This window comes from Pongo pygmaeus, chromosome 1 (assembly GCF_028885625.2).
Source record: "Pongo pygmaeus isolate AG05252 chromosome 1, NHGRI_mPonPyg2-v2.0_pri, whole genome shotgun sequence".
In the NCBI taxonomy this organism is placed as follows: Eukaryota; Metazoa; Chordata; class Mammalia; order Primates; family Hominidae; genus Pongo; species Pongo pygmaeus.
In genome coordinates this window covers 92484393-92509968 of record NC_072373.2, presented here as the reverse complement: position 1 = coordinate 92509968, position 25576 = coordinate 92484393, and the positions used below count along the sequence as shown (strand labels likewise).

Here is a 25576-nt window from a genome sequence, read left to right as displayed (position 1 = left end):
TATCTCATGATAAGGGTTTGGATTACTCAAATGCATGCATTTGTCAAATTGATGGAACTATGCACATAAAATCTGTGCATTTCACTGTTATAAATTATGCCTCAATAAATCATTCCTATAAAAACTGTAAGAAAAACACAAATGACATAGAAGATGTGCAAAGGCTGAACACAGGACAGTTTCTCTCTCCTGCTGCCATGTGAAGAAGGACATGTTTGCTTCCCCTTCTGCCATGATTGTAAGTGTCTGGAGGCCTCTCTAGCCATTTGGAACTGTGAGTCAATTAAACCTCTTTCCTTTATAAATTACCCAGTCTCGGATATGTCTTTATTAGCAATGTGAGAACTAACTAATACACCACATAAACTGATTTCCCAGACATTGTTAGTGAAGATATAAATTGATACAGCCTTACCTGAGAGACATTGAAGACTATTTAACAAGAATATTTAATATGCATAATCTAGCAATACTAGATTTACAAATTTATTCTTCAGATAATCCAGCAGGAGTGCCATAATATGCTTGTACAAAGACATTTGTTTGAACTTTGTTTTTATAATATGAATTTTTTGAGAGCCTCCTTAATGTCCACCAGTGGTGAGAAAGATTAAAATATATTATGATAGTACTTAATGCCACTGAATTGTACACTTAAAAATGGTTAAAATGATCAATTTTATGTTGTGCATATTTACTACAATAAAAAAGAAAAAAGTTATGATTTATCTATATAACACACTACTATAGAGACTTTTAAAATAGTATAATAGATCTATTTACAGATTTGAAAATATTTCACAATAGTTTGTTAGATAGGTATATACTTCTAAATGTTTATATACTTACATGTATGTATAAGTATGTATACAAAAATAGAAAAATATCTAGAGAGCTACCTGTAAAGTTTTTAACAGTAGTTAACATTTGTGTTAACTTACAGGAAAGACTTTAACTTTTTACTTTATATACCTCAAAATGTTTATTAATTCGTAAGAGTGAGTGACTGGTTGTTTTAAAATTAAATACATTGCTTGATCCCAGGAGTTTGAGACCAGCCTGGGCAAAACGGTGAAATCTTGTCTCTACGTAAGACAAAAAATAGCCAAGTTTGGTGGCATGTGCCTGTAGTCCCAGCTACTCAGCAGGCTGAGGTGACAGGTTTGCTTGAGCCTGAGAGGCAGACGTTGCAGTGAGGCAAGATTGTGCCACTGCATTCCAGACTGAGTGACAGAGTGAGACCCTGTCTCAACTTAAAAAAAAATAATAATTAAGATACAGACTTCAAGCCATATTACCATGATTTCAAAAATTTTGTGAATAAAAGAAGACATACTTTATTCATAAAGCTTCTAGGGGCTGTAACAGATACATAATTTTGGATGTGGTATAGGTTGGCCTATATATACAAAAATATGTCACTAAAATTAAGTGTAGTCACAATAACTTTTTATGTAACTTTGTTTTAGTTCTAATTTGGTAACAGTGACTCAAAATAAATAGAATCATATTTTAAGTGGAAACTCGATGATCCATGTAAGTGGCGGGGCTGGAGTTCTGTGCTGTCTGGGTAGAGAAAGCACTTGGACTGAATGATGGGCACAGCTCTCTCTGTGAAGTCCTGCAGAGTCATTAACCTTGAGTTCATGTGCTCTAAGCTTCACTGTCCCTCCACCCCAAGATCCTAATTTCTTTGATTCCATCTTGTTTCCTCTTGTAAACAGAAGAGCACAATTTGACCTATTTTCAAAGAAGCCAGCAGGAATCTGGTTCTGATAACAGTCTCTGTCACTCCTGTGTCTATTAGTTCTCTCCTAGGTTGTTTCTTCAGGGCTGCGCCAACTTCACTTCACAGTAGATGAAGGAATAGTGCCATGGAGAATGGCATCCAGAAGAGGCATACTGGAAAGCTACTGCCCCAGGATCTCTGAAGAACATATCAGGTCTGAGGCTTGGGGTCATGGATGGTTTTCAAAGAGCAGAATCTTCCATAACCTTACATAGCATCTTCATAGTCCACATCTGTAATGTTTGCTTTCCTCAGCCTGGAATAGATGTCTAAAGAAACCTGGAAGCAAAGATTAGGACTAGAGCAGGGAAGACAAGCAGAACATGCCTCCACTGGTCCAGTTCCCCAGTTAGCTTGGGTGCATCTTATCATGGCACATCACACAATGCAAAAATCAGGGCCTCTTGGAAAACTGTGGTCCAAGGCCAGCATTTTCAGAGTGCCTGTATCCCATTGGTGGACTACAAACATGCTCCTGATAAGCTGCAAACTGATGCAAACATACAGTGCCTTCCCTCATTCTTATGGGCCATTGTTAGGCAGCCCCATGGGCTGTCATTTTTTAAAAGGTTGTCAGAATTTTATATTCATAAATTAAATGCAGCATGTCACTGGACTTCACCAAGGATTTGAATTTTGTCCTGAGATATCTGGCTGCCACACTACACTAGACAAAACTGCAAAGCACCTACTGTTTTTGCACACATGCACAGAGCTGGAATTTCTGCAGTTTTAAGAAAGTATTTTCGTATCAGTGGTGATATCTTGAATTATTCAAAGTTTACCAAATGCTAATTTTTAGTGACACAAATTACTATTAGCTTAGGTTTGTTCAATATTAATTTAGTTGCTGTAGATTGTTTGGTTAACCTTATAGTACAAAGTGATGGATGTATGGCTCAACAATATTTTAGGATAAAGATTTTCCAATAAATAGAATTTTAGACTAGGTATGCATTGCAGTTTAGCTAAAAATCATTCATGTGTCCATTGCTAAAGTAAATGTATTTGTAAGCCTTCAAACTTTCATTGTACAATGACCCCCTATTGTTGTAACTATGTGTTTTTACCTCCATTGCTTTGGGAGGTAGGTAAGAGGTAGACCATGGGATTTTTGCTCTTTCTAAGTGGCTATAATTTAAGAAGTTTGAGAACCAGTCCCCAGAGGAAAGAAAGAACATGGAAGAAAGGACAATAGAGACTGTTACCTTGTCCTCCATATGTGTCCCTAGGGTTTCTGCTGTGGAGAAAAGGCAAGTGCTGTGAAATTCCACTTATATTTAAAGTCCTTCACTAAACTTGTGTTAAGAAAAGATTCTTCCTCTCCCATCTATTTCCCATGAATTGATTTCCATTAATATTTTCTGTCTTGCTTTTCTGTTTATCACAAATATGATTCCCTTAGTAGCCAGAGGAAAATTGGCAGCCTGGGGGTGGGAGGGTAAGTAGACCCCCTATGCCAGGAGGGGCTTAATACCTCTCAGCTATTCTGGGCCCACCATGTGTAGGATGGGACAAAAGCACCACCTAGGCAGCTGTGATGGGGTTATGAGGAGTATGTCAGGCTACTCAAAGAGGGCAGGCAGAAGCCATCACCTCTGATGCTGCCACATGACTGGGGAGTGAGGCATAAAATGTAAGCCTTACAATGACACCTTATTGTAACTACATGTTTTACCTCCATTGTGTTGGGAGGTCGGGAAGAGGTAGGCCATGGGATTTTTGCTCTTTCTAAGTAGGTATAATTTAAGAAATTTGAGAGCCCATCCCCAGAGGAAAGAAAGAACCTTAGTGTTAGCTCTGGGCTCTACTCAAGGTAGCTCCTGACCCAAGGACAGCCATTAAGTACACACAGCGATGCTCACAGCCTTCTGCTCTGAGGAATGCTGTTGTCTGCCATGCACAGCCACTGATTGTTTTCTTGGTTCTGGGAAAGACAAAAGTCAGAGACAACTTTACTCCCCCATGTCTCACCTGCTACTGATTCCTGCTCCGGCTGGTTATAGTACGCCAATGAATAAACCTCATCCCCACTTACAACATTCACTGCAAGAGAAGGAAGGAGACTTCATGACACAGCCCCTGATTCCTGTCTTTCAAATTACTCCATACCTTCCACCTGTCACAGCCATGAAGACAGATGAGTCATTTTTTTGTAGCAGAGGCTGGGGCACAGCAAAGTCAGGTTTGGCTGGCAGATGTTATCCCATTTTCCCTTCCCTAGCTTGCTGTACCAACGTTGGCCTGGGTCATTTGGGAAGGCTCACCATTTTCATATATAGGCTGTAGCTGCCCTGGGGTAGGTGAGTTGAGGTAGGTGAACTCTTGGGGTACAGGGCTGGGAAGTCTCCTGCAAACACAGAGACACATGTTATTTATCTGAAATTGCATCCCAGATCTTGCAGATATCACACTGAAGGAGAGAAGCCTGTGACAAATTGTCCTGAGCAGAATACTAAGTTATGAGGAAATCAGCAGCTAGAAGGCACAGCAGTGTGGTATGAGTCACGGCCCTGTGCACAGGCTGAGTGGGGCACTGCAGAGCATGCACCAGCAGGTAACTCCATGAGCATAAAGTGTGGTATTGCCCATTCCCAGAATAGTGTCATTCACATCATGAGTGCTCCCTAAATATTAAATGAATAAATATTGATTCACTCCAGATGGAAAACACTTTGCTGGGCAGAACAAGCAACTTGAGGAAGGGACAGAAGAAAATGCCCCTTCATGTGCAGGTACCAGTGAAACAGTGCTACTCTCATTTGAAGAAAAAAGAATATCTGTTTATTGTTGGCATAAATGATAATACATTATATTAAAAAGAAAACTAAACATTGGGATCTCTAGATGGAAGTATTTTAAAAAATATTTTCTTCCTCTAAACATCTAAAGAACTTCACCAATAACTGTTCAGTATGTTTATTCCCGTCTGTCTTACATTGCAGAAATGTACATGTATCTTACCTACCCTAAAATACTTTAAAACTCTCAAGAGTTTTTTATATTTTTATACTTCTCAGCACTCAACAGAATGACTTACAGATCCTCAAATATTGGTTGACTGATTGAATGAATGCATGATCCTGGTGAAAGCTATGTGATTATTTATTTATTTGTTTATTTATTTATTTATGAGACAGAGTCTTGCTCTGTCACCCAGGCTTAAGTGCAGTGGTGCCATCTCGGCTCGCTGCAACCTCCACCTCTCGAACTCAAGGGATTCTCTTGCCTCAGCCTCCTGAGTAGCTGGGACTACAGGCGTGCATCACCACGCCCAGCTAATTTTTTGTATTCTGGTACAGACAGGGTTTCACCATGTTGTCCAAGGTGGTCTGGACTCCTGGGTTTAGGTGATCCGCCCGCCTCAGCCTCCCAAAGTGCTGGGATTACAGGTGCGAGCCACTGTGCCCAGCCACAATGTGATTTTAATATTCTGCAGTGGTATTGAAGGGGATCAATAGGAAAAATAATGAAAAGATTTAAAATCATTAATGTACGAAATCTAGAAGAAGGGAAGTGACAATGAATTGTTCAAAGTTGCCAGTGGGAGAACTCAGGAGTGAGTTCTGGGTATAATAAAGCAGAAAAAAAAAATGCTCAGGAGAGAACAAATCTAAATCTATTTTTAAAAGAGATTTTTCTGCATTGTTGGCACTTATAGTGAAAACAGGCCTCACCTGAGCGGATCCCTGGCTGAACGTCTTCCTGAAAGAAAAACAAATGAGCATACACATAAATGGAAGAACCTTCACTGTTAGTGTTTTCATACACCCTGCACAGGGATATGCCTCATGCTCAGATGCCCATTGTGGGTGCCACTGTGTGCTCAGCGAACATCCTGGCAATCATTTACAGAGCCTTCATTTCACAGATGGAAACTCAGGTCCTGAATAATTAAGTGAGATTCCCAAAGCCAATTAGTACCAGCTCTAGGACTTGGGACCCAAGTCTCTAAACTTGCACATTTATTGTATGTTTCGGTTTTGTTTTACAACCACACCACCCAATCTTATTGTGACAAAAGTCCTTGGAGGCAGGTGCTGCCACAACCATGATATAGATGGTGTGACGTACCCAAAGATGTCAGAAAAGCTTGGAATTTAAATGAGAATTTCACAGTGTCCTCTCTTGCCTTGTCTCCAACTTCCTCAGTGAAGAGGAGACCAAGGTTAAATATATAAATAAATATGTAATTACCAATTGTGATAACGTGTGAATCTAAATAACTTGGAACTCATAATAGGAGAGAACAATTGCAGGCTGTGCAGGCCAGGTGAAGCCTCTTGGAGAAAATGTCATTTCAGAGGAAAAGCAAGAAAGTTCCAGCAGTAAGTAGAACATGTGGACGTGTGAATGTGCATTTCAGAGAGAAGAAAAAGCATGTGACAATACTTGAAGGTGAATAAGAATTGATGCACTGACTTTAGTACTGGGATATAGTCAGGATAGCTGGAACTGCTAACAGTATTTCTCTTCTGTGGCGGATTATTTTAAAGTTATATTTGTTTGTTTGTATGTTTGAGACAGAGTCTCACTCTGTCACCAGGCTAGAGTGCAGTGGCATGATCTCAGCTCACTGCAACCTCCAACTCCCTGGTTCAAATGATTCTCCTGCTTCAGTCTCCCAAGTAGCTGGGATTACAGGCATGCACCACCATGCCCAGCTAATTTTTGTATTTTTAGTAAAGATGGGGTTTCACCATGTTGGCCAGGGTGGTCTCGATCTCCTGATCTTGTGATCTGCCCACCTCAGCCTCCCAAAGTGCTGGGATTACAGGCATGAGCCACCAACCCCTGCCAAATCATTACATTTTTGTATAAAAATTAAATCACAGAAGCACAAAATATCACTTGAACTTCAATTGATAGCACATGAGGGATGGAGAACTTTATCAAAAATGTTACACTGTGTTAATAGGCACTGTTCCTACCTGCTGGGGTTGTGGGCAGATTTATAGGCAAGGTGTTAACAGCATATACATCTTTTGCAGTATACATGTCACAATTTCAGCCTGTTTTAGTGAAAACAAAGATCACAGTAACAAAATGCCACTCTCTTTAAATACTAACCTATTTTTCTTTTGAGGCCATAGCAAAATAATAAGGCCACAGTGGCTGGACCAAGGGTGCCGAGCAGCCCCTCAATGACTCCTGAGGTAAGATGATTGCTTCTGGCCCCAGTAGGCACTAGAGGGAGAGACCCGTGCATGATCTGCTTGGAGGAAGGGCTTGGGGCTTACAGAGCAGACATCTTGGGTGTGGGTTGTGCCCAAGGTCTGCTCTTCCAAGTGGTGATTTATTTATTTGTCTAGGGACTTGTGGCTTATCATCTTTATGAAAAGAGAAGAGATGCACCCAACCTTGAGTTCTCCATGCCCCTCCAATACATCACTCATGACAGCACCTCACACAGAGGCCCCACCATTGGTAGCACACCCCCGGAAGCATAGTGGCACCAGCAAAACTCTCCCAGGATGCTGGGAAGGAGACATTGACCAAGACAGTTCCATAGCCTGAGCTATACCTGTGAAGTTGAGTTTCACTGTCTCACTGCGCTGGGCCCCCAGGCCATTGTTGGCCTCACAGGAGTAGTTTCCAGAATGTTCTGCAGTCAGGGAAAGGTTGAAGGAGGCTCCTCCTCCAGAGGGGGCTGAGCTGCTCCCCAAGGTGATATCCTCGTGATAAAACCAGTACAGGATTGGAGGAGAGCCTCTCAGGGCCTCACAGTGAAGCTCCAGCACATCCTCCACTGCAGCCTGGGCCCTAGGAGCCTTGAGCATGAGGATTGGGCGAGACACCGGGACTGAGGGAGATAGTAGAGTGTAAGAGACAGTCTCTGACAATGCAGCAAACTCATAATCCCTGCCCACTGATGCTCAGCCCCATTGAACTTCCTCAGCATGCCCCAGGGAAACTTTGTGTGCCCCAGGGAAATGTGGAGCCCAGTTTGTGACTGACTGGCTGAATGGAGGGTAGTGGAACTTACTTCTGACAGTGATGCTTACCAGCCCACTGGGGCTGGGACCATAGCCATTTTCAGCTACACAGTAATATTGCTCAGCATCACTCTCCCTCGCTGAAGGAATCTCATACTCTGCTGTCAGTGAACGCTGGATCTTTGACTGAAGGTTTAAACCTACAGCCCCTTTGTACCAAAGGAAGGTGATGTCTCCTGTGCCCATAGCAACTGAGCAGATGAGGACCAGCCTGTCTCCCTCCATCACTTGTCCTCCTGGGGGCTGAGTCTCCAAGCTCACATCAGCGACAGGGACCCCTGTTTGAACACAAGATGACATAGGAAGACCCTGAGTAGGGAGAGTTTCAAAGACAGTAAGTAGATGTGACAGTCCTGAAAGCAAAGAGCATGAGTGAAGTCAATAATGTATATAGCTTAATTTGGGTGAGGTGGGAAGGGGTCTGCTGATTGGTTGGGTGATGGTGGTAGGATAAGAAAGACAACATAGTATTACCATACAAGGTGTAACATCACCTCTCTCCCTAGAACAATGTGACTTCCACTATCTTAATCTCTCAAACTTTCATTTTTTCAAGAAACAATAGTATAGTGAAGTGATTATAAGTCTAAATTGTAAATTGAACTGCCTTATTTGAAGAGTGGTTCCAACTCTTTTACTCGTTGTGTGTGCTTGATCAAATTACTCAACTTCTCTGAAGTACAATTTCCCATACGTAAAAGAGAGCTGGTAATGATAGTTATCTCCTGCAGTTGGAGGGTTCAATTACACAATATCTGTGAAGCATTAGGATAGGGACTGCCATGTATAAATTGCTCAATGATTATTGTGGTGGTGGTGGTCCAGTTTCACCAGTGTTGAGTTTTTAGCAAGTGTGGGAGAGCACAGCCTTTTGGAGGTATTAGACATTTGCTTCATGGCACGATAGAATGGGAGAGGATGTTAGAAGTGTCAACGCTGACATGGAATAACAAGATGAATTACGAAGCATTCTTTTCTTTCTATTTTTTGGAAATCAAGCTCCAACTGTCCTTCCATAAGCCCTGCTCCAGTAACCTATTCTACACACTCCTTCAGCAAAGCCTTCTCTGAGCACCTCAGTCCTTTATCCCCCTTCTCTGTAGTCAACAGCCAGTCCTACACAATGCAGCATCACATATTTAACCCTAGTTATTCAGAGTGCTGGCTGAGCATCAGCTTCGTGTAGTCAGGGACCAAATATTATGCAGCTCTTCCCCCCACACCCTCCAGCACAGTGAAGACACACAGTAAGGGTTTCCTAAGTACTCTCTGTTTGCCTGAATGGAAACAGAGTGAATAAGGGAAGATCCCTTAAGGATCCCAATAATGAGAGAAACTCAGGAATATCTTTCAAACAGCTCCTACTCTTGCAGAGATAGAACCCATAACAGTGAGGATTAGCCTCTTGCCACTGCCCTTCTCAGCCTATCCTGGCAGACCGACCCCACTGACACTCACTGTGCACATTTATCTGGGATCTCCTGCTCCTCAAGACTTTGGACACCATTGTCTGTGCCTCGCACCAGTATGACCCTGAGTCTTCTTTCCACATGGCAGCGATCTGGAGCTTGGGGGAGCTGCTCCAACCTGGGTCCAAGGCCCGGGCATCTCTGAAGAAGCAGAACTGGAACTGGGCATCTGAACTCTGTAGAAAGGGCATCTTACACATCAGGGTCACTGGGCTCCCCTCTGTGGGGTGGGAGGGGCTGGCTATCAACAACAGCTCTAGAGAGAGGAATTAAACACAAATGATTAATGGGGTTCAGAGTTTCTGGTAAGAGGCACTTTGTGTCTCAGCAATTCCCAACAAGACTCAAAAAAACAGCCAGTTGGACACACAGGCCACCCCACATGTCTCCACCACCCCTCAGTGGCCCATGGGCCTTCCTTTGCCATGAACTTACCCTGCTCACCCCTGGTACATCCTGCCCCTGTGCAGTGTTATCTTTCAGAAGGCAACCCTTACCTTTGACTTGGATCTTATTATTTTTTGAAGTTTCTATCCATAAACTAAAAACACCTTTCTTGAAGCCAGTACAATAATATTGAAGACTGTCACTGGAGTTGGCATTGGAGATGGTGAAGCTTGAAGTTTTATTAAAAGTGAATATGCTTCTTTTATCCTTGTAAGCCATATTCCTTATCTTTTTCTGTTCCCTTTCCCCTGGCATCTCAGAACCACACTATCTTTTTCAAAAACAGAATATGGGACCTGCAGGGTCGATCTGTCCAGGAAAGACATAGAAGAACCCAATCCTCTCATTGCTGACTCTGTCCTGCCCCTATTATTGCTATTTCTATTAGAAGAAATGGGGTGTATTTGCTTGGAAATGCCCAGTACCCACTATCCACACAGCTTCTATACAAACCTCTGTAGAAACCATGATCTAAAGAGGTTTCTATCTGAGGCTTCTATACACACTTCTGAGGCTTCTATATAAACCTCTGTAGAAACCATGATCTAAAGAGCTAATTTAATTCATATCTTAATTCTCAGGGATGTGTCCTTTTGGGGTGTTAGGAGCTCTTTTCTTTTTCTTTTTTTTTTTCCTTTTTTTTTTTATTTTTTTTATTTTTTTTTTGAGACAGGGTCATGTTCTGACTCTCAGGCTGGAGTTCAGTGATGCGATCTCAGCTCGCTGCAACCTCAACCTCCTGGGCTCATCCCACCTCAGCCTCTCAAGTAGCTGGGACTACAGGCACATGCCACCAAGCCCAGCTAATTTTATTTATTTTTTGTAGAGGTGAGGTCTTATGCTGTTGCTCAGGCTAGTCTTGAATTCCTGGGCTGAAGTGATCCTACCACCTTGGCCTCTCAAGGTACTGAGTACAGGTGTGAGCCACCACTCCCGGCCTGGGGCTCTTTTCTGGTGATAAGATGATAAAATTGTGCTCTGCTCTCTCCTCATCTCCCCAACTTGCAGCAGCCCATAAAAATGTCACAACCCCTAATAGCTATGGGCTGTGTGGGCATTTGTTTATCCAACCCTCAGAGCCTCTGCCCCTTGAAAAATATTATACTTTCCCTAAGACAAAACTTTATTCTTTCCTCACCAGATGAAAATGACAAGTGCTTTGGATTACTAAGGGGTGAATTACTAGGAATTCAGCTTTTTGGCTGAAATGTGTGTTTTTTTTTTTTTTTTGGAAACTTTTAAACATCAGTTCCATCCATAGTACCAGAATATTTGCTTTGTCCTGAGGCATGGAATATCTTAGAGTCACTGTCTTTCCTTGGAAAACTGTGGTCCCCAGAAGACTGACCAGTAGCACAGCTCTTGGAGCTAGGCAGGGCAATAAATAAAAAGGCATTTAGGCCAGGCATGGTGGCTCACAGCTGTGATCCCAATACTTTGGGAGGCCAAGCCTGGTGGATCACCTGAGGTCAGGAGTTCAAAATCAGCCTGGCCAACACGGCAAAACCTCTCTCTACTAAAAATACAAAAATTAGCCAGGCGCGGTGGCGTGCATTTGTAGTCCCAGCTACTGCAGAGACTGAGGCAGGAGAATAACTTGAACCCAGGAGGCAGAGGTAGCAGTGAGCTGAGATCACACCACTGCACTCCAGCCTGGGCAACAGAGTGAGACTCTGTCTCAAAAAAGAAAGGCATTTAGCATTTGGGCATCTGTAACCCACTATTCTCAATGGGGCTAGGGTGGTAATGAAGTAGGAAACTGGACAGGGTGGATTGCAAGGGTCTGGAGCTCAGTCTTACAGCTCAGAGCTTATTTCAGATAATTCTTAGATAGCAGAGACTATCTGGAAAATACCTGGTGACAGAAACTTGGTTTCTTCATCTTTGATATGGCTTTGGATTTCTGCTTAGGCTGGGATTGGGCACTTAGGCTTAGGGGTAAAGATGAGACCAGACACAAGGCATGCGTGGTATTAACACAAGTCATCAGTTAGACTTGGACAAACATTAGATAAGGAACCTAGAAGGCTAGATTGACTCTGAATCTCTCTGAATCTTTCTAGTCACAGGAATTCCTAGGGAACTTGGGAATTTGTGTTCCCTAGTTGCACTTGCAGCTGATGTTCTTGAGGTAGCAGGACAATCTCTTTTAACTCTGTGGCTAGTATTTTCTGCACAAGATAGCAATTGTTACATTTTATCATTAAGCATGATCTAGTGAAGAGTCCTTGGTGGGGAAAGGAATTTCTTACTCTCCTTCTCTGGTAAAGGTAAGACTTTGAATCAGGATCAGCGCAATGAAGTAAGTTTGCATAAGCCAGAGTCCAAAAGAGAAAATGAGCTGAGGTTAACAGGTGTGGCTGCAGAGAAGAGCTAAAAATAGGAAGGAGGCAGAAGTACTACTTCATTCCACACATGTCTGGAGGATTCACTCTAATGTTCTCCGTGGATGTGTGATTTTGGCATTTCCTTCATCACCCATGGTGACAAACCCAGCCGAGAAGCACAACTGGAATTGGAGCTCCTGAGGCTGGGAGGACAGAGATGCTTCTAGCATGAATCTTCAGCACCCTTTTCCTTCCTTGGGCAAACAGTGTCTCCCTCCCTGTGCTGGGACTTCCCGGAAATAAGACTGTGTTCTTGAGAAGGTCAGAGCAAGACCTCTTCACCCCACTGAGCAGACACGTGTCAGGTGCAGAGACTAATGTGAAGACAGAGCAGCCCAGGCCCAAGGGAGCCACTGATGTTTGTACACCTCAGCAGGTGTCACCCTGATATGTTTTGGGCAGGAAGGGGCTGCTAAGCAATCCGCAGGCCTCCTGTGCTGACCAAAGTAATAAAATACCCACAGACCTTGAAGAAGAAAAGGAAGTGCAACTCACCGGCAGGTTCACAGAGTGGAGCTAGGAGAGAATTCAGCAGAGATCAGTACAGAGCAGCAAATCCCACACATCTCCAAAGTTTAAATCCTCTGAGAGCTTCCCCAACACCACACCCTCCATCCCCTGTACCCTCCCTGCATCTCTCTCTTCCTCCCTCTTTCTCTCTTTCTCTCTTCTCCCCTTCCTTCTTTCATCTTCTCTTCCTCCCTCCTTATCTTACTCCTGCTTCTTTTCTTCTTTCTCTCTGCTCCTTTTCCCATATTCTGCATCACCCACAGAGCACTTGCCCACAGAACAACACATGGTTCGTTTTTATGATCATAAAGTAATTGCCAATGACCTGTGTCGTCTGTGATTAGGAGGTGGCTTCTTTGCTAACTACTTAGCAGCTCCCTCTTCAAGCTCCTCATTCCCATTCCCACCACCTCCTTTCAGAAGTCTTGAGGATGCAGCTTTGGATTGACTGTCTCTTGGGAACAACAGAGTCAGGCAAGGAGAGTGAAAAGCCTCATACTCAAGTCATAGAGACGCTTTGTTTACCAATTTCAGATCAGAGGAGGCTTAGGTCCAGAAAAGGAATTGAAATTTCTCCAAAAATTCTCTTCTATCCCAAGGATTTGAGCATAATATTATGGTTCAATGATCAAGAAAAAATAATTCTGGGGAAAATGCAGGCTTTGTAGCTGGATGACACAGATTTGAGTACTGGCTCTTCCTCTTACAAGCTGTGTGACTGTGGGAGAAATGTTTCGCCTCTCTGTGCTTTAGTTTCCTTGTCTGTAAAGTGTAGATAATTGTAGTACCTACCTCATAGAGTTTCTGTGAAGATTAAATAAACTGATATTCTTAAGGAGCTTAGACTAGTGCCTGGAATTTACTTATTCAGTAAATATTGTGTCATTACTATTATCTATTTTAGCCAAGCTTGGTTTGAGATACTTACTTTTTCTTAGGTTAAATGTTTACTTGAATAATTAGTTCCTTAGGTAGGAGAAAAGTATCAATAGGAGATAGCATAAAATCATATTCTATACATTTGTCCGTACAGCAAATAATTTGAAGGGCTCACCGTATGCCAGATGTTGTGCATGGCCCTGGAGTGATGGGAGTAAACATGAATGGCAATCTTTGATGTCAAGAAATTTATATTATAGTGGTAGAGAGCCAATTTAAAAATAAGTATATAATATTCTTTCAGAGGGTGATTGGTTCTCTAAGAAAAATAAAGCAGAGAAATAAGACACAGAACATCTTAAGATGGTCTTAACTGTTTAGATAGATTTAGATAGATTCAGTAAAAACCTAAATGAAATCAGGAAATAAGTCTTCTGAATATTTGGGAAAGAGAATCCCTGGCAGAGAAAACATCAAATGCAAGTATCCTGAGGAGGAAATACGCTTGTACAAGGAGGAATGAGAAGGCAAGGGCGCCTGGAGCTGACCAAGCAAGGGGGCAGGGGTTAGTTATCGGTGTCTGAGAAATAGGAAGGATCTAGTCACAGGCACTTTATGGACTTGGCAATAGTTTTGGATTTCATTCTAGGTGTGATGGGGAGCTATGGACAGTTCTTACTTAATTTACAATATCACTCAGACACTGTGAGGAAAACAGTATAGAAGTGAAAGAAAAACAGGGAGAACGTTAGTGGGAATTTAGTGTAGGAGAGTAAAGATAGTGGCTAAGATTAGACAGTGCTGGTGATATGAAGTGGTCAGACTTTAGTATAAATTCTGAAAGTAGAATTAATAGGAATTGCTTATGGATTAAATAGAAAGTGCAAAAGGAGAGAGAGGGGAATTAATTATGACTCTTAGATTTTTGGCCACAGCAACTGGAAGAATGGTAGTGACATTTCCTGAATTGGAGAAGTTGTGGGGGAAAACAGGTTAAGTTTTGTGGTGGTGGTAGTACAGGTGGAAGATCAAGAGATCTGTTTGAGTTTAAGATGCCTGTTAAACACCTGAGGTTAAGTCTAATATATTTATTAAGATGTCTATTAGATACCTGAATGCAGTTAAGTACATAAGAGATATTTAAAACAGAGGTGAAAGCTGGAGAAATAAGCTTGCATTTAAGCTTAAAATGGCACATGAAGTGACATAATTATATAATTTGGGGAAGTGAGTATGGATGAAGTCTAGGTATCAACTTTGAGGATGTTCAACATTTTGAGGTCAGCAAAGGATCCAAGCCAGATGCAGTGGCTCGTGACTGTAAATCCCAACATTTTGGAAGGCTGAGGTGGGAGGATTGATGGGGGCCAGAAGTTTGAGACCAGCCTGGGTGGCAAAAAATAAATTAATTAATTTAAAAAAAACCCTGTCTGTTAAAAAAAAAAAATTGGTGGGGGGTATGGACTTTCACTCTTCTTGCCCAAACTAGAGTGCAATGGCACAATCTCGGCTCACTGCATCTTCCACCTCTTGGGTTCAAGCAATTCTCCTGCCTCAGCCTCCTAGCTGGGATTACAGGCATGTGCCACCACGCCCAGCTAATTTTGTGGGTTTTTTTGTTGTTGTTTAGTAGACACTGGGTTTCATCATGTTGGTCAGCTTGGCCTGAACTCCTGACCTCAGGTGATCCACCTGCCTTGGCCTCTCAAAGTCCTGGGATTACAGACATGAGCCACCATACCTGGTCAAAAAATTATTTTAATTAGCTGAGTGTGGTTGCATGTGTCTCTGATTCCAGCTACTCAGGGAGCTGAGGCAGGTGCATCACTTGAGACCAGGAATTCAAGGTTGCAATGAGCCATGACCATACCACTGCACTTCAGTTGGGGCAACAGAGTAAAACCCTGATTCTAAAAAAAATTAAATAATTTAGCAAAGAAACTGAAAAGCAGCAGATACTGAATTAGAAAGAAAACCAGCAGAATATGATATTCCAGAAGCCAAGTTAAAAGTGTTTCAAAAAAAAGAGTGATCAAATGCCCCTGAGAAATTGAGTAAAATAAAAAATTAAAATTGACCCCTGGATGCAGCAACATGAAGATGGTTGATGCTATGTGCAAGAACAGTTTCAGTAGAGTGGTAAGGATGAAAGATTGATTTAAGTGGGTTCAAAGAAGAATGAGGAAGAAGTATAAGGACTTCAGTGAGTTTACCAGGGGTTAGGAATGGGAGAAGATTTAACTATAAAAGGGATTGAGGGCATAAGAAAAATTTTTTTTCTTTTCTTTTCTTTCTTTTGAGACAGAGTCTCACTCTGCCACCCAGGCTGGAATGCAGTAGCGTGATCTTGGCTCATTGCAACCTCTACCTCGCAGGTTCATGCAGTTCTCCTGCCTCAGCCTCCTGAGTAGCTAGGACTACAGGCTTGCACCACCTCACCTGGCTAATTTTTGTATTTTTAGTAGAGATGGGGTTTCACCATGTTGGCCAGGCTGGTCTTAAACTCCTGACCTCAGGTGATCCACCCGCTTCCGTCTCCGCAAGTGCTGGGATTATGGTTGTGAGCCACTGCACCCAGCCAGGAAATTTCTGAAGGGATGAAAATGTCCTGTATTTTGATTCTGCTGGTGGTTATATGGATCTAAATCTTTGTCAAAAATTATAGACAGTGTTTCAAAAAAGTAAGTCTTAATGTAATGTAAATTAAAAATAAATATTAAATAAAGGATGAAAGGAAGTGAAGCAAAGACAGCAATGCACTGAAAACTTTATTTTTTGTTTTATTTTATTTTTTTGAGACAGGATCTGGCTCCGTCACCAAGGCTGGAGGTCAGATCACTGCAGCCTTAACCTCCTGGGCTCAAGTGATCCTCTTACCTCAGCCTCCCAAGTAGCTGGGACTACAGGCATGTGCCACCATGCCAGGCTAATTATTTATTTTTTATTTTTCGTAGAGACAAGATCTTGCTATGTTGCCCAGGCTGGTCTCAAACACCTGGTGTCAAGGGATCCTCCCGCCTCAGCCTCCCAAAGTGCTGGGATTATAGCATGAGCCACCACACCTGGTGCACTGAAAACTTTAAAAAGGGAGACAGAAAACTGGTGTAGTAAATGGAAGCCATATTTTTATTATTTTAAGAGAAAAGACATTGCCGGTGATGTTGGCAAGATGGCTGACTAGACGTGTCTATTACTTATCCCCCTCCCCCCCTAAAAAAAGACTGAAACAATAAGGAAACAACTACATTTTGACTGGAGTGTCTAAAGGAGAGCACTGAAGTACAGCAGGGGAGTGGCAGAAACCTTGTGGAGCACAGAAACTCAGGATGGCTACATAAAGAAGGGAATGGAACCCTGCAACCTGCCTCTGCAACCCTGTCTCCTCAGTCAGGATCAGCTTGGAATGCAGGCTGGGATTCAGGCCTAGGAGGGGCTTTTCCCTGAAAACAAAAGGTAAAGAAGTCCCCAGAAACCCCCATTATATCTGTGGACACCGGCAGTCTTTGTTGCTGGAGAATCCTGCAGTTCTCACAGGACCTAAGTCCAGTTTTGGAAGTTGCGTGGAGTTCATACGGCTGCATTATTCTAGAGTAAGAGCCCATACCGTGGCTCCTCCCATCCCATGACCCAAGCTACTTGCACAGCACCATCCTGAAACTAGAGCAACTACTAGAGTGTATTCTGTTCTTGGGGGCAGTAGTCACTGCATCCTTTCATCCTTGAGGCTTCACCATCATTGCATCATGCCTACACACGGTTGTACACCATTTGCTAGCCAAGCTGCCCCGCTTCCTAACCCATGGGAACAAGCTGTCTAGGAAGCACTCATTTTCTCCATCCTAGTGGCTTCAGTGCCCCAACCCCAGGGACTCAAAACCTAGGCTCAGGGAGACAGCTGTGATCCTGTCACTTGAGTCCACATGACACTCTGCCCTGCCAAGGAACAGGCTGTCCTGCCCAGTGGGGAAGTCAAGCCTTATCCAGAAGACCAGCCATGTGCCTGCCTCCTTGGCATATGACCCAGTCAGGCATCCTGCCCCTAGGGAAGCCACAGCTGAGCCAGCAGACCAACTGCGTGCTCCCTTGATGTGAAAACCAGCCTGGCACCTCACCCCTGGGGAAACACAGCACCTGCCTATCTGTATTACTCTGCCCTTCTCAGCCAAACAGCCTAAGTGTCCTGCCTGGATCTGGACTAGCCCTCTGAAGCCTGAGATGCTGAGGCACACCATTTCCTTGTTGTGATGGTGTGATATTGGGGAGTGAACCCACTATTGTACTGTTCCGTGCTCTCCAGAGCCGAAGCCACAACTGCATCCTATCACCATTCCAGGGTCTTTCCGGTCATTACACCTGGCATCACAGAGCCGGGGTGACTACTGTGTCCCACCACTCCAGGGTCCAGAGTCACCACTATGTAATACACTCTCTCCTGGTGCCTAAGTTGCCACTGTGTCTCATTGACTCTGGGATTTGATTTGTAGTTGTGATCTGCTTCCCAGTATCTGAGCCTTTGGAAAGCCCTTTATCCTTAGAGCCGTGATGGTGCCGTATCTTGATCCCCAGGATCAAAGTCACAGGTATAACCTTGCCCGTTGTGCCTGAGATACTGGGGAGTGCTTCAGAGTCACATTATTTTTCTTGGTGGAAGAGTTGTGTCCATCTATGCCTAAGACAATGAACCTGCATCCAGGCACAGATGCCATAGTAGTGGCAATGTGTGCAGGACACTGAGTGCAGGACCACAACCATTTCAAGAATCTGTGCCCTGGAACACAGTACTACCATGCCTGCCTGTGACCCATGCCAGGGCCAAACACCAAAAGACACCCTCTCAGGTGTGATTGTCTATGAGGAAAAGAACAGGAAGATCCATAAAGCTCTTGCCACTGAGAACTGTAACAATCTATCTGGCCACCACCACCCTCACAAACTCCTACAGCCTAGGCCACTGAGGCACACACAAGCATTGCTGACATTGATTACTGCTGAAGAAATTACACAGAGACCACACTACTATGCTCACCTGGAACCAAACCAATGAACCTTCCTCAACTAAGGATCCATCGGTGCCCTAGGATCAATCTGCAGGTGAAAGTCTTTTCTTACAAAAGCCACTCTATAAAATTGAAAAAGGTGACTCTTCCACCAGATGCACAAATGGTAAAGCAGGAACACAACAAACATGAAAAAGCGAGGAAACATGACACCACTACAAGAACAAAACAATTTTCCAATAACTAACTGGAAATTTATTAATTGCCTAAAAAATTCAAAATTATAATCTTAAGGAAACTCACTTATAAGAGAATACAGATGAAAAGTTCAATAAAATCTGGAAAACAATTTATGACCTAAAGAGGAAATTTGAAAATATATAGATATCATGAAAATAATCCAAACAGAAATCATAGAGCTAAAAAATTAAATGCATGAAATAAAAATTACACTTGAGAGTTTCAACAGCAAACCAGATAAAGAAGAAGAATTTCTAAAGTTGAATATAGATCTTTTAAAATAACCCAGTTAGCTGAGGAAAATTTTTTTTCAAAAGTGTAGAAAGCCTACAGGAGTTATGGGACACCATTAAGTGAGCAAATATTTGTATTTTTAGAGTACTAGAAGAAAAAGATATAGAGAAAGTTTTGGAAAGCATATTTGATAAAATAGTAGCTGAAAGTGACTCAAGTATTGGGATGGATATGAACAACCAAATCCATGAAGCTCAAAAATCCCCAAATAGATTTAACCTGAAGAGGTCCTCTCCAAGGTTATTATAGTCAAATTGTTAAAGGTCAAATACAAAGAGAATTCTAAACATAGTAGAAACATCAAGTCACACATAAGAGAATTTCTATAAGAGTATCATCAGATCTATCACCAGAAATCATGCAGGCCAGGAAAGAATAAGATGATATATTCAAAGTGCTGAAAGAAGAAAACTTTCAGCAAGAATACTATACCCAGAAAAACTGTCTTTCAGAAATGAAGGAGAAATAAAGTCTCACCCACACAAGCAAAAGCTGATGGAATTCAAGACCACTAGACAAGGCTTAAAGTAACTGCATAAGACAGTGTTCCAGCCAGAAGTGAAAGGACAATAATTACTCCATGAAAACATGTGAAAGTGTACAATTAACTAATAGAGTTAAATTGATCATTAAGTTCAGAAAATCTCATTACTGTAATGGTGATTTGTAAATATTTCAAATATCTACTATGATGGTTAAAAGTCAAAATGGTCAATAATAACTATAGCTGTGATAAGTTGTTAAGAAATACACAATACAAAATATGTAACATAAGGCAACAAAAATATAAATAATGGGGGCAATGATAAATGTCTAGACCAAAGTTAAGTTGTTATCAGCTTAAATTAGTCTATTATAACTATAAGATTTTTTATATAAGCCTCATGGTAACCACAAAGAAAAAATTGACAACAGATACGTAAATGAGAGAGAGAAAAGAATCAAAGCCTAGCGCTACAAAAAATCCACCAAAACACAAAGATAAACAACAAGAGAGAAACAAAGGAATGAAAGATCTACAAAACAATTAGGAAAACACTCAACAAAATGGCAGGAGTAAGTCCGTACCTATCCATTGTAACCTTGAATGTAAATAGATTAAATTATTCAATTAAAAATATAGAGTGGCTGAATGGATTTTAAAAAACAGGACCCAACTATATTCTGCCTACAAGAAACTCTGCCTGTAAGGACATACATAGACAGAAAGTAAAAGGTTGAAAAAGAAATACCATGAAAATGGAGAACAGGAATAGTTATGCTTATATCTGATATAATAGAATTTAAGTCAAAAACTATAAAAAGACACAAAGAAGGCCATTGTATAATGATAAGGAGGTGAATTCATCAAGAAGATATAACAATTTTAAACATATGTACATCCAACACTAGAGCACCCAAATATATAAAGCAAATATTATTAGATCTAAAAGGAGATATAGACTGCAATATAATAATAGTAGGGGACTTTAACACTCCACTTTCAGCAATGGAAAATCATCCAGATGGAAAATCAACAAAGAAATATCAGATTTAAACTACACTCTAGACAAAATAAACCTAATGGACATTTATAGAACATTTCACCCAATATCTGCAGAATTCACATTTTTCTCAACCGCACATGGAACATTTTCAAGGATAGATTATATTTGAGGAAGAAAAATGTCTTAACAAATTTACAAAGATTGAAATTATATGAAGTATCTTCTGACCACAATGGTATAAAACTTGAAATCAATAACACAAGGTACTTCAGAAACTTCACAAATACATGAAAATTTAATATCATGCTCCCAAAGAACCAATGAGTCAATGAAAAATAATTAAAAGAGAAATTTTAAAATTTATTGAGGCAAATAAAAATGGAACAACAACATACAAAAATCTGTGAAATATAGCAAAAGCAATTCTAAAAGGGAAGTTTATAGCAGTGAATGCCTACATCAAAAATAGAAGAAAGATCTAAAATAGGTAACCTAACGTTTCACCTCAAGGAACTAGAAAAACAAGAACAAACTCCACCCAAAGTTAGTAGAAGGAAGGAAACAATAAAGACTGTGGCAGAAATAAATGAAATACAGACTAGAAAAACAATACAAAAGATCAATGAAATGAGTCAGTTTTTTAAAAAGATAAACAAAATTGACAAACTAGCTAGACTAAATAAGAAAAAGGAGAGAAAATTCAAATAATAAAATCAGAGATAAAAAGGGGACATCACAACTGACATCACAGATTATAAAGGATAAAGGATTATAAGAGACTATTGTGAACAATTATATGCAAACAAATTGGTAACTTAGAAGAAATATATAAATTCCTGAACACATATAACTTCTCAAGATTTAATTATGAAGAAATAGAAAATCTGAACAGACCAATAACAACTAACGGAATTCAATCAGTAATAAAAAGTCTTCCATCAAAAAGGAACCTAGGACCTGATGGCTTCATTGCTGAATTCTACCAAACATTTAAAGAACTAATACCAATTCCTCTCAAATGATTTCAAAGAAATTAAAAGAAGAAAACACTTCCAAACTCATTCTAAGAGGCCAATATTACTTTGATGCCAAAACCAGACAATAACACAACAAAAAGAAAACTACAGGCTGATATCTCTGATAGACATAGATGTGCAAATTCTCAACAAAATAACTAGCAAACAAAATTCAACAGAACATTTAAAAAATTAATTTACCATGATCAATGGGATTCATTTCAGGGATGAAATAATGGTTCAACATGCAGATCAATAGAAATGATACATCACATTAACAAAATCAAGAATAAAAACCACATGATCAATACATGCACAAAAAGCATTTGACAAAATTCAACATCAATTTATATTAAAAACTCTCAGAAAATTAGGTGTAGAAGAGATGTACCTCAACATAATAGAGGTCATATATGACAAGTCTATAGCTAATATCATACTGAATGGGGAAAAGTTGAAAGCATTTCTCTAAAATCTAGAACCACACAAAGATGCCTACTTTGGCCACTTGTATTTAACATAATAATGGAAGTCCTAGCCAAAGTATTAGGCAAGAGAAAGAAAGGGCATCCAAATTGAGAAGGAAGAAGTTAAATTGTCCCTGTTGGCAGATGACATAATCTTATATATAGAAAACTCTAAAGACCCCACCAACAAAATTTTATCTAATAAATGATAAAGCTCTAGGTCACTGATTTGGGCAGCAACTTCACTGATGAAGTTGCTGGATAATAGATAGATAGATAGATAGATAGATAGATAGATAGATAGACAAAATATATAAATCAGTAGTGTTTCTATATACTAATAGTGAACTACCTGCAAAAGAAATTAAGAAAACAATCCCATTCACAATAATTATAAAATAATAAAATACTTAGGAATAAATTTAACCAAGGAGATGAAATATCTGTACAGTGAAAACTATAAAACATTAATGAAGAAATTGAAGAAGATGCAAATAAATTGAAAGATATCACATGTTCATGGATTGGAAGAATAAATACTGTTAAAATGTCAATACTACCCAGAATCATCTACAGATTCAATGCAATCTCTATCAAAATACCAATGACATTGTTTTCAGAAATAGAAAAAGCAGTCCTAAAATTTGTATGGAACTAAAAAACAAATAAACAAACAAAAAACCCTGAATAGCCCAAACAATCTTGAAGAAAAGAAAAACTGGAGGTATTACACTACCTGACTTCAAAACTCTAATAATCTACAAACCTATAATAATCAAAACAACATGGTACAGGCATAAAAACAGACACATAGACCAATGAAACAGAACAGAGAGCCCAGAAATAAATCCACATATTTATAGCCCACTGATTTTCAACAAAGGTGTTAAGAATACACAATGTGGAAAGGACAGTGTCTTCACTAAATAGTGTTAAGAAAACTGGATATCCACTTATAGAAGAATGAAATTAGATTCTTATCTCTCACCACAGATAAAAATCAACTCAAAATGGATGAAAGACTTAAATGTATGACCCTGAACTGAAACTACTAGGAGAAAACATTGGGGAAAGCTCTATGTCACTGATTTGGGCAGTGATTTTTTTTGGCTAGGACCTCAAAAACAAAAGCAATAAAAGCAAAAATAGACAAACAGGATTACACACAACCAAAAGCCTTCAGCATAGTAAAAGAAACAATCAACAGAGTGAAGAGACAACCTACAAAATAGGAAAAGGTACTTGCAGTCAATACATCTGAGAAAAAGTTAATATCCAGAATATATAAGAAACTCAAACAACTCAATAGTAAGAAAACAACCCTATTAACAATGGTCTAATTCTCAAAAGAAGAAATGCAAATGGCCAACAGGTATATGAAAAAATGCCAAACATCACTAATCATCAGAAAAATGCAAATCAAAACCACAATGAAATATTACCCCATAACTGTTAAAATGCCTATAATCAAAAAGACCAAAGATAACTAGTATTGTCAAAGATGTGGAGAAAAGAGAATCCTGACATGCTGTTGGTGGGACTGTAAATTAGACAGCCATTACAGAAAACAGTATGGAGGCTCTTAAAATATAAAAAATGGAACTACTATATGGTTCAGCCATCCCACTACTGGACATGTATCCAGAGGAAATTAAAGCAGTGTGTTAAAGAGATATCTGCACTCCCACATTTATTGCAGCACTATTCACAATAGCCAAGACACCATCAATGTAGATGTTCAGCAAAAAATTAATGGATAAAGAAAATGCAGTATATATACATGATGGAGTACTATTCAGCCATAAAGAAGAATGAAATCCTATCACTTACAACAACATGGGTGGGCCTGAAGGATATTATGTTAAATGAAATGAGGTAGGCACAGGATGACAAGTACTGCATTATCTCACTCGTGGAATCTAAAAACATTGATCTCATAGAAGGACAGTGCAGAATGGTGGTTACAAGAAGCTTGGGCAACAGTGGGGAAGGAGGAATGAGGGAAATGTTGCTCAAGGGATATATAATTACAGTTAGATATGGGGGGGTCCAGAATAGACAAATATAGAGAGACAGAAAGTAGATAATGATTGCATGTGGCCAGAAGATAGAGGGGTGAGGATAAGTGAGGGGTTGGAAAAAAAAATTGGGGATGCCTGCTAGTGGGTATGGAGTTCTTTCCTGGGTGATGAAAACATTCCAAAATTGATTGTGGTGATAGTTGCACCACTCAGTGATTGTAATAAAAAACCATTGGATTGTATAGCTTAAATGGTGAATTGTATTATATGTGAATAATATTTCAATAAAGCTGTTTTTAATAAAAGATACTGTAACATGTTTGTATACTTATGGGAATAATTTAGAATGAAGAAACATATTGATGACAGAGCAAACTTTTTGAGAAAGTAAGACGGCCATGGGCCCAATGCACAAGTGGAGAGTCTTGTCATCAACAAGCTGAGGGGCAATATATTTGTGGTAGGGGAAGAGAAGGCAGTGTATGTGAATGCAGAGGTGAGTAGGTCAACAGCAATAGGAAGATGAGAGAGTTTTCTTCTGACTGCTTTTATTTTCTCAATGAAATATGAAACAAGATTATACAATGAGAGTGAACAGGGAAGTTTGAGGTGACAGGATAAGGTATGCAATAGTGATCATGGAGCAACATGGACTATGAACGTGTAGGATAATTGCCTGGCATTGCTGTTGGCTACCTGAGATTCAGGGGTCCTACACTTAAAAGGGGATAAGTCATCAGGGTTGTGCATTTAAAAAAAAAAATCACATTCAGCTGTTTATGCCTGGGAGTGAAGCATGCAGAAGGATGTGTAAACCAGGAGAGTGCTGTGGGGGAAGAGAGATGAAAGTGTACTCGAGGGAGTGTTGTGGTGGTGAGCTGCAGAATCTGAGCTGAGTACCATGAGAAGTGAGCACATGAAGTGTAGTCACTGATAATGGAAAAGTAGCCCTGGGGTAATTGAAGGCATGTTGGAAATAGAGTGCACAAGAAAGTGAACTAGAAACACAACTTAGTCGGGGTGGGGGATGTATGCTGAAAACAAAGGAGTGATGATAAGTTCTAAGGTTTGACTGTGGGAATGGGGAGTCAGAGAGGGATAAAAGGAAATAATGTTGGTAGTAAGAAGGGCAAGGAATTCAGAGGCCAATTTATTATACAGATTTTTCTTTTGGCAGCTGTTGAAAACACTGAGAACAAAGACAATTATTGATGGACAGGAAGACAGATAGTGAACACTTCCTATGAGATAAAAACTGAAATGATAGTTTTCTTGAAAATTCTGGCTTTTTGAAATATCTACAACTTTTTGCCTGACTCTGAGCCCTCCGTGGAAGTGGAGATCTGAGCACCCCTGAGCATTACCTGACAGAACCTTAGTCCTAAGAAGTCCTTACAGCCCTTCAGGAAGCAGAGCCCAAGCATGATTGCATCCCACACCCTGCTCTGAGTTATCCAACTCACCACAGATCAATAGCAACAGCCTCGGCAGCATGAGGACCAGGTCAGGGATGGTACCTAGAGATGCCTCTCATCAAAAAAAGAATGCACCTCAGAGTCGAGCACCAGCAGCTCATC

At 40.5% G+C, this 25576-nt stretch overlaps 1 protein-coding gene across 3 annotated transcripts; it reads right to left on the bottom strand.

The window, feature by feature from the left end:
* Window positions 1-297: 297 nt before the first annotated feature.
* On the bottom strand, window positions 298-25576 carry FCRL1 (Fc receptor like 1). 3 transcript variants are annotated; one of them, XM_054480635.1, is made up of 11 exons: window positions 25463-25576; window positions 12584-12604; window positions 9244-9510; window positions 7776-8063; window positions 7314-7592; window positions 6860-6976; window positions 5467-5494; window positions 4057-4139; window positions 3764-3835; window positions 2998-3029; window positions 298-2068 (listed from the first exon to the last, which is right to left on the bottom strand). In XM_054480635.1, the coding sequence occupies exons 1-11, from the start codon at window positions 25491-25493 to the stop codon at window positions 1997-1999; spliced, it is 1290 nt and encodes a 429-aa protein (XP_054336610.1). In that variant the 5' UTR covers window positions 25494-25576; the 3' UTR covers window positions 298-1996. The 3 variants fall into 3 exon arrangements, with proteins under 3 accessions (XP_054336610.1, XP_054336619.1, XP_054336629.1); XM_054480644.1 differs by having other exon boundaries at window positions 2998-3026; XM_054480654.1 differs by lacking the exons at window positions 298-2068; window positions 3764-3835; window positions 6860-6976; window positions 12584-12604; window positions 25463-25576 and adding an exon at window positions 3655-3716 and having other exon boundaries at window positions 3018-3029; window positions 9244-9471.

What these genes read in the sequence shown, in the direction of transcription:
- FCRL1 (XM_054480635.1), bottom strand. Translation starts at nt 25,493, where the DNA reads ATGCTGCCGAGGCTGTTGCTATTGATCTGTG. An exon ending in GGTAAGCATCACTGTCAGAA is followed by an intron (nt 7,593 to 7,775) that starts GTAAGTTCCACT and finishes TATCTCCCTCAG; the next exon opens with TCCCGGTGTCTCGCCCAATC. An exon ending in GGACACATATGGAGGACAAG is followed by an intron (nt 2,069 to 2,997) that starts GTAACAGTCTCT and finishes CTTTGCTTCCAG; the next exon opens with GTTTCTTTAGACATCTATTC.